The sequence below is a fragment of the Lutra lutra genome, chromosome 4 (assembly GCF_902655055.1).
Source record: "Lutra lutra chromosome 4, mLutLut1.2, whole genome shotgun sequence".
NCBI classification, from domain to species: domain Eukaryota; kingdom Metazoa; phylum Chordata; class Mammalia; order Carnivora; family Mustelidae; genus Lutra; species Lutra lutra.
In genome coordinates, this window is record NC_062281.1 from 196,441,123 (window position 1) to 196,450,098 (window position 8,976).

General features: G+C 64.8%; 1 protein-coding gene across 1 annotated transcript; it reads left to right on the forward strand.

The window, feature by feature from the left end:
- The first annotated feature begins 7,110 nt into the window (after nt 1–7,110).
- Nucleotides 7,111–8,540, forward strand: HES5 (hes family bHLH transcription factor 5). The gene is made up of 3 exons (XM_047727353.1): nt 7,111–7,229; nt 7,311–7,476; nt 7,557–8,540. Exons 1-3 carry the CDS (start codon nt 7,176–7,178, stop codon nt 7,835–7,837), a joined length of 501 nt encoding a protein of 166 aa, XP_047583309.1. The 5' UTR covers nt 7,111–7,175; the 3' UTR covers nt 7,838–8,540.
- The last annotated feature ends 436 nt before the right edge of the window (nt 8,541–8,976 follow it).

An 8,976-nucleotide genomic window follows, 5' to 3' on the forward strand; every position in this document is an offset into this window, starting at 1 on the left:
GCGAGCTGCTCTCTGACACGGCAGGGTTTTAACCAGCTTTGGACTGCGACCTGGGCCTGCCCCCGGCCGCTGGGGGGGTGGGGGCCACGTGGGCCAGAGAGGCCCCTAATCCGGAGGGGCCCATGAGACTCAAGGGCCCCGCGCTTTCCCACACCGCCCGCCTCTGCACGTCCACCCTGCTCCTCTTTCCGCTGGGGAAACTGAGGCCCCGGAGGCTGGGGCTGGTCAAGCCTAGGGTCTGAGCTCTCCCAGCTCAGGGACCAGAGCATCCTCCGTTTAGGAACATGGGGCCTGCTCTGGCCCACAAAGCCTGGGGTCCCCAAGTCTGGCCTGGGAACTTGGTGGGACTGCTGCTCATGTGTGATCCCACCCCCGCCATGAAGGGCGGGAGCCGCTGAGACCAAGGGATGGCCTGCCCTCCCCCAGTCAGGCTGCAGGGTAGAGCCTGGTTTGGATGAGCTGAGAGAAGGGGTGAGTGCAGAGGCTGGAGGCACCACCCCCACTGTCCAGGGGAAGAGCCAGCTCACCCCAGGCCCCCAGGAGTAAGGACGGAGGCCAAACTCACAGCTGGAAGCTGTCCAAGGGCAGCTTCCGCAGAAGGGTTTCAGCCCCCTGGAGCACAGAATCTGATGGAGCCGGCTAGTCTGTGACTCCATGTATGAGGCCCAGCCCAGCCCACCTCGTGGGTACTCACACGCAAGGACTCTTCCCTGCTCAGAGCCCCTACTCCCTGGGACCCCGCCATCATGGAAGGAGAGGTGTGTGTACAGACAAGGGTATGTGGAGAGCCTCGAGCCCCTGACTTGGTGACCCTGATTCAGTACACTGGCCTCTGTTCAGGTGAGAATCACAGGCAACTCCAAGCCGTCAGTCCCAGCAATGGGGTCTCCTTCTGGGCCAGGCCAAGTGGGCCGGGAGGGGCGGGCACTGGTCTCCTCTCAGCAGTGCCCCACTCGGCCACCTTTGGCCACCCTTGGTCATCTCCAGCAACCTGGGACCAGTGACTCCATCAGGCGGTCTCGGCGGGGAAAGCCCACCGCACAGAGGTAAAGTGAGGCGCGGGAAAGTGCAGCCCGTGTCCAACATAAAGCCAAGGGCAGAGCCCAGCCTCAGCTTCGACTTGGCCCCACACCGACCCCCCAATGTCCCTGGTAAGCACGCTCAGAGAGCATCGTCCCGGGCTCCCGCCGCCCCCGCGCACTACCGAAATGCACAGGAAACCTTCTGCGGGAGCCCGAGTGTCTGTGTGGGCGGGACACTGCGGGAGCCCAGCACAGAACCAGAGGGCCACGGGCACGTCACAAATGACAGGGTACTGCCCCCACCCGACAGTGCAGGAGACAAGCTGTTGACAGGGCTCCCCCCTACGCCCCCCAGGGCCGAGGTCCACCTGTTCCCGACCAGGGGGCTCAGAGCAGTGCTCAGCCCAGCATGAACCTTCTTCCACTCAAGGGCCTCTAACACCTGGGCAGCGGGACGGCGCTGGGAAGGAGTGACCCAGCTGGGACACCTGAGCTGTGTCTACGCACTGACCTGCCAAGGAGAGGGGGCCAAGCTGAGGGGCCAGGGAGCCAGGGCCAGGCCCTTTATTCCCGGAGCGCGGGGCACACTCTGGGATGAGATCACACAGGCGGGGGAACCCCTGCCAGCCAGACTTGGAGACGCTGGTCCCTATTTCAACTGCCCCCCACCCCGCCAAGCCCGGATCCCGCCATTCTCTTTGCCTGGCAAAGTGTCTGCCCTTCCTTATCTGGAACACACCCGCTATCCCTCCAAGGACTGCTCAGGCCTCTCCTCCTCCAGGAAGACCTTCCTGGGCACCCCTATCTCCCCCTCCATTCCCAAAATCCACGGCTCTTTCAAGAAGCATCAGTGCCTCCGCCCTCCGCCCTCCACACCATGCCGAGCCCAAGTGTGCGCATGCCCTCTTAGAAACCACAGCAGGGTCTGATGCTCACTCCAGAGAATCCGGGAAACAGAGGCATAATGGAAACCAACCCCTGTGTGTGTCACACAAACTAAGCAGTGTGTGTGCCCCAAACCACCAGCATTGGGGAGCTTTCCCTCGACTTCTCTGCCAACGTCAAGTGTGCGTCCAGCCGGAGTGTTGGTCTGTCTTAGATGTACACCTCGCAACGTTACCCCCTACCTGTGAGGGTTTCCTGCCCCCCCGCCCCTGGGTGGAGGCCGGGCCTCAGGACCCTCTTAGCCCCGTGGGCCCCGGTGTCTGCGCCCCTGCAAGGGGAGGAAGCCCTGCAGTGCGGAGAGGCGGGGAGGGAGGAGTGAGCGCCTGTCTCTGTGTCCAGTTCTTCGGTATGGGACAGGGGTGCAGGGAGCTAAGGCCACGGGGACTGGGGCTCCTCCTGGCCGGGAGGTGGCCACTGCCTCCAGGGTACCCCCAAGCAGAGTGGGGTACACAGCCGCCAGCTCCCACAGTGCACCTTCGTGGCAACAAAGGCAGTGCGTGTATCTTGTCTGTAGGCCCCTGGCGCCAATGGGAGGAACCCAGTGGCACCCAGCTCCCGGAGGGCAGGCACGGGGCGGGGGGTCCCTCACAGCATTCCCCGGTCCTCCAGCCACTTTCTTAACCAGCTTCCAGAAGGCCGTGCAAACAGGGCGCGTGGAGAAGGGCTGTGCCCAGGAAAGCCACACGGTGACCTCGGACACTGCAACCTCAGACTCGGAGACCTCGGACATGGTGCCCTTGGACACACGGCGCTCTCGGACACGGTGCAGCACCCACTGCCACCAGCACGCATTCTGGAGTCGTTGGGAGACTTCACTCGCGGTCTGTCTCCAGGCCTGGCCCATGGGGAAGGCGCAGGCTCCAGGGCCAGCGCAGGCCTCTCCACGTTGCAGGGACACCTCACGCCTGACCTCCAACCCCCGGTTATCAGGGTCACCCTGTAGCCCGGGCAGCACGGGAGGGAGCTGGGCGCTATCCCAAGGCGCGTCTCCCATGCGGGCACGGTGTTCCCTGGGCTCCCACTGAGCAAACAGTCGGCCTCCTTTAAAAACATCTCTGTGGGGGCGCCTGGGTGGCTCAGCAGGTTAAATAAAGCCGCTGCCTTCTGCTCAGGTCATGATCTCAGGGTCCTGGGATCGAGCCCCGCATCGCAGGGAGCCTGCTTCCTCCTCTCTCTGCCTGCCTCTCTGCCTAATAAAATTTAAAAAATAAATAAATAAATAAAACCATCTCTGCGTATCGTGAAACAGGCCTCACGTGAAATTCGCAGTTGTTCCCGCTAAGGGCACGGCTCCGGGCGTGAAGCACAGTACACTGTCGTGAGCCCGTCCCCACCGTCCGTCTCCAGGACGTTCCATCTTCCAGACTGACGTCTGCCCCCAAGAAACACTAGGCCCCCGACCTGTGGCACCCACCCCGCCACTTTCTGTCTCCGCGGATCTGACTCCGGCAGGAGCCACGCGTGCGGGGAGTCCCGCAGGGCCTGTGCTGTGGGAAGCGGCTTGTCTCACTGAGCACGATGCCCTGGAGCTCCGCCCCTGCCCCTTCCTCTCTCAGGCTGGATAACAGTCTGTCACATGGAGGGACCCGGTGCTGCACCTCCGTCCGTGCACCCATGGACCCCGGGGCCGCTCCCACCGCTGGGCCCTCTGAGCACGGCTGCTGGGGACGCGGGGGGCACAGCGCTCAGCCCCTGCACCCAGGTCTTCAGGGCGCATGCCCAGAAGACGAGCTTCTGGACCACGTGGTGGCTCCCCGCTGGATTTCTGGGGAACCCCACGCCGCTCCCACAGCAGCCGCCCCATTTCACTTTCTCCGCAAGTGCTCTCCTCCTCCAGCCTCAGGAGCTAATGCTCCTGGAGCCCTCCCGCCGCCGCCCCCCCCCCCCCCCCGCAAGCCGCCTGCTTTGCAGTCACCCTGGGGTTGGGGTGTCATTCAGAAAGGAGTTATGGTCCCAGATTCCTGAATTCTAGTATAATCAGCCCAACTAGGGGGGCCCCCACTTCCGTAGCCAGGCATCTTCCCTCAGTGGCTGAGGCTCACCCCAGACTTACTGAGGTCTCCAGGGTGGGGGGCAGGACAAACTCTCCCTCCCCCTTGAAGTCCCAGCTGGAGAAAGGAGCCCCTTCCCAGCTGCTGGGGGCAACCGAGTCAGAAGATCTGACCATCCCCTGTGTTCCCGGGTGCTTCTGCACCAAGCCCACCAGCCCGGAGCCAGCCTCAGCCCTCCCCCCACCCGCCCATCCGCATCCCCCTCCCCCAGGCCTGGTGGGCCAGCCCGCTCGGGTGGTGTGAGCCAGGAGCCCAAGGAGTTTCCCACACTTTGGCCCCATTCATAGTGTTAAACGGCCCACAAAGGCCAGGCGTGTGCCTTGGAGGGCTCAGAGCTGCCATCTGGCCCGCACGCATGGAGGGAGCCAGGCTCTCTCCGGCCTCGCTGGGACTGAACACCGTTCATCTCATAACTCCCACAACTGGAAAATGCACCAAAGCTGCTCCAGCTCAGGGGGAGGAGGGAAGAAGGAGGCAGCCCACTCACCACCCTCACCTCGGGCAGGCCACCCGGGCCCACTGCAGTGGGTGGGCAGCTGGAGGGATGGTGGGAGCTGGACCACGTCTCCTGCACGTGTCTCACTTGGACCAAGAGCCAGCTTGGGGAAGGGGGTGAGGGCAGGACACAAGCCCTAGCCAAATGCTCCTCTGACGCAGGAAGAAGTGAGGCAGGGAGCGGGAGGGCCTGGCCTGAGGACGGCCCTCACTCGTGGTCAGGGCCCTGGGACCCCCTCGTCTAGCAGCCAGGCGCTTAGGGCACACGTGGACTTGGGCTCGTCTCTCGCCAGCTGTGGCCAGGCCGGAGTGGGTTTGGGGCTTGCTCCCTGCCCTGCATTCCCCAAGCCCTTAGCTAAGCAATTTCTTGGTGCTGAGTCCCTAGCTTTGAGGGTGTGGCCAATGGAGACAGAGGTGACAAAGTCATCCTCTCCCTCCCCACCCCAACCCACCCCTAGGGAGCCCATAAACAAGCAAGGGACACACCAAAACATGCCCACTGTCCAGCATGAGTCCCACTGGGCTGCAAAAATGGCCCCAGGGAGCATCCTGGGTCCCGCGCGTGGCCAGCAGGACCTGCCAGCCCACACCCAGGCTGCGGGTCCCCGTCAGCATCCAGGGCTGTGCGGCAGAGCCTGTGGCTTTGGCACGTCCATCCCCAGCTTCCTCAGGTGTCCCCTGCCCTTTTGCAACAAACTAGAGCCACACGTCTGTAGTAGGGCCCCATCTGCTTAGAGAGGAGCCCCGGCCCGGGGTCTCCCGCCTCCCACAGCCAGCCCAGGGCCTGGGTCCCCTTCAAGAGGAGTGCTGTTAGGAGGAGGAGGGCTGAACAGGGGCTCTCTATGCTCCGCCTTCAAAGTCACCTGAAGCTTCCCCTCTGGAAGCTCCCCAGCCTAACACACCCCAGAGGGTGACCAGCTGGCCCACAGGGCAGCCCTGAGCTGGCTCCCAGCCACTCCTGTCATGACACCATCCTGCCTGCTTCCCGCCTCGGCCCATTGCTGGGAAACCAAAGGCTCCTTGTATGCGGTGGGGGTGGGGGAGGGGGAGGAGGGGTTTCTGGAGCAGGTCCACCAAACAAGCCAGTCATAGCTGTGGGTCCCTGCCAAGACCCCGGCAGAGGGGGGAGATCTGACTGGACCCTTGTTAAAGCCCTGCAATTTCCAGCCACACCTGGACCTGTTCCTGGATTCAAACTCTGGCTGACGTGCCCTGATGCCACCTGCCAGTTCTCAGGACAGAGGTTCCGCCTGCCCGTTGAACCTGACTGGGTCCCGCCCTGCCCCCAGGAGGAAGCCCCAGCACCCCCCCCACCCCCCACCCCCGCCCAATCCCTGTAGGACTCCAGAGAATCAGAGCAAGATGACTGCTCTGGGCAGAGGGAGTGCTCCCGGACGACCAGGGTAGGGCTGGCTGTCCCCAAAGCAGCTGGGGGACCTGGGCTTGGCTGGCCAGGCACCAGGATTACCAGTTTTCCCAGAGAGGCCCTAGGGGGCTGTCTGAGCTCATGAAGCATCCGTGTGGGCTCCAGGCCTGTCCTGCTCTGACCCCCATGCCTACCACCTGGCACCCTTCCTCCCCACCCGCTGGCAGAATGCCCAAGGAAAGCAAACCCCACACGTCCCCACCAGGCTGGGCAGCGGCCAGCGGGCAGCAGAGGCTCCCCCCACCCCTGTCTTGTATGTGTGGTGACCACACACGTGTGTCAAGCACACCCCTGGGGCCCTGGGCTCTCCTGTGCTCTGCGGACCGTGTGCTCGTACCTCCTGCAACATGGGGCAGGGTGGGGCCCCAAGGAGCACCGGCTGGTGCAGGGCACCCCAGATGCCACTGCCTGACAGGCTGCTCCCCGGAAGACAGGGTGCAGCAGATCCTGGGGGGAGTGCCTCGGCGCCAGACCCCATGCTGGGCACTTCAGGCGCTCTGCTACCCTGAGTCTTCCCCAGGCTAAGCCACGGAAGCAGGCAGCCCGTTTTCCAGCCCTGAAGAAGTCAGGTGACAGCCTGGGACTTATCACCTCAGCCAGCAGGTCTGATTCCAAAAGCGTGGGTCCCTCTTCCCCCTTCCACATGCGTACAGGAAGACTGTAGCCTCCTCCATTCCACCCGCCCTGGCATGGGTGTGGGGTGTGCAGCAGGTCCCCGTCAGGGAGGGTGCCCAAACCAATGGAAGCCCCCAACTCATTCAGTGGAAAGCTGTTCCCGGCCTAGCCTCTGCCAGCCAGCGGCCGGAGACCCCGGGAGAGGCGAAGGGGAGGGGAGAGAGGGGCCCGGGAGGGCACCACTCTTTCCTGCTCCCCCCCACCCACCCCCGCCCCTTATCCCCGAGGCCTGGGAAAAGACAGCATATTGAGGCGCGGGGCTCCCAGCATCAGGCCCCGGGATGCTAATGAGGGCGAGCGCGTTCCCACAGCCCGGACATTGTGCGGAGCGGCCCACCTGCTCCTCGGGGAGCGCCCATTGTGCCCGCGCCAATTCACAGGCAATTTAGCGTGCGCTAATGGGCCGGCGCCTTTGTGCGGCCCGCCCGGCCATTGGCCGCCGAGTGTGGGAACGGCCGCGGCGCCCGGGCTCCAGGCGCCTGCCCGCCGCCGCGCCTATATAGGGCCCGCCGGCCCGCCGGCCGCCACTGCCCGCTCGCCCGCCGCCTCTCCGCGCCAGGCATGGCCCCCAGCACCGTGGCCGTGGAGCTGCTCAGCCCCAAAGAGAAAAACCGCGTAAGTGTGCCGCCCCGCGCCCCGCGCCCCGCGCCCCGCGCCCCGCGCCCCGCCGCCGGCTGACGCGCGTGTCCTCCGCAGCTCCGCAAGCCCGTGGTGGAGAAGATGCGCCGCGACCGCATCAACAGCAGCATCGAGCAGCTGAAGCTGCTGCTGGAGCAGGAGTTCGCGCGCCACCAGCCCAACTCCAAGCTGGAGAAGGCCGACATCCTGGAGATGGCCGTCAGCTACCTGAAGCACAGCAAAGGTGAGCCGCGCCCCCCGCCGCGCCCCGCGCCCCGCCCCCCGCGCCCCGCCCCCAGTCACCGCCGCCCCGTCTCGCCGCAGCCTTCGCCGCCGCCGCCGCCGGCCCCAAGAGCCTGCACCAGGACTACAGCGAGGGCTACTCCTGGTGCCTGCAGGAGGCCGTGCAGTTCCTGACGCTGCACGCGGCCAGCGACACGCAGATGAAGCTGCTCTACCACTTCCAGCGACCCCCCGCCGCACCCACGGTGCCCACCAAGGAGCCCAAGGCCACGGGCACCGCGCCCCAACCCGTGCTCACCCCCGCCAAGGCCACCGCCGTCGCAGCACGCCAGTCCACCTGCGGCCTCTGGCGGCCCTGGTGACCCTGTCAGCCTGGCGGGTGGCCACCCCCGAGGACCGGAGGGCCGGCCAGCCTGCTCCTCTGGCCATCCATCTGTCCCTCCTGGGGCTTGGACAGGCCCCCTTCTCCGGAAGGCTCTCTCTCCAGGCTGGCGGGCCAGCAGGAGGGTCATTCTCAAGAGAATGTGCTTGCAGAGTCCTTGTCACTTAGGACAATCAGGGCCCACCTTCTGCCAAGTGTCTGACTCCATGGGGTTGTTCTGTGTTTGCATTTCAGCAAGTGACTTCTGGGAAGTCCCCGCCGCCTGGGGTTCTATGATATTTGTAAGTGTCAGGAGCTCGGTCAGCCGGTGCCTCCACGTGTAGAAGACTTCCTTCAGGGCCTGCTGTGTCCGGGCCAGGGGGCCTGGCGGGCGGGCCGTGCCGTGGGCACATTTGCCTTTTGTGAAGGCGGAACTCAAGGTGTATCCTCATAGGAACGAGCGTCAGCCTGGATGGGCACGGAGGGGCCACACGAAGCCGTGGCCACAAGGCCCCTGCGCACACTCGGTTGTCTAGCAGAGGCTCAGAGTGGGCTTTGGGGGGAGGGTGGGGGTCTCCACCATGATCCTCAAAGGGTCCCTGTGTGTGGGTGGGTGTGTGTGGGCAGGATCTGAATTCAGAATTTGAACCGCCGGTCCCGTGGGAGCCCACGGGCTGGCTCTGCAGATTTCCAATAAAACCTAACCAAGCAGCCCTTGGGTCTGTCTCTTGTGCTGTACGTGGGTTCTTGGCAGCCGTGGCGGTGGGGGCGGTCTGCAGGGGCGGAGGAGGCCACGCACCATCATGATCCCCAGCTGTGGGGGGAGGTGTCTCTGCCAGTCACCCTCTGGACAAGGCAGAAGTGCTGGTCCCAGCTGAGGGAAGGTAGGAATGAGGACAGGAGGTGAGCAAGCAGGGGGGAGGCAGGCCGGAAGAAGAGCAGGCCCCATAGAACCCAGAGCCCATGTACAGCAGGAAGGAATGCTGGAGTCATGGCCCCTCGCTAGCTCCCCTCACTAGCTCCCGGCTGGGACAGGGCAGGGGACACTAAACTGACAGCTACGGGACTTTCCATCTCCGTTCGGCTGAAGGGGATGCAGAGACCCTGGCCTGCAGGGGGCCCTCCCTGCAGCAGAAGGGG

Coding starts and splice junctions, on each gene's coding strand:
- HES5 (XM_047727353.1), top strand. CDS start 7,176: ATGGCCCCCAGCACCGTGGCCGTGGAGCTGCTCAGCCCCAAAGAGAAA. Junction 7,230..7,310: donor GCCCCAAAGAGAAAAACCGC/GTAAGTGTGCCG, acceptor TGTCCTCCGCAG/CTCCGCAAGCCCGTGGTGGA. Junction 7,477..7,556: donor CTACCTGAAGCACAGCAAAG/GTGAGCCGCGCC, acceptor GTCTCGCCGCAG/CCTTCGCCGCCGCCGCCGCC.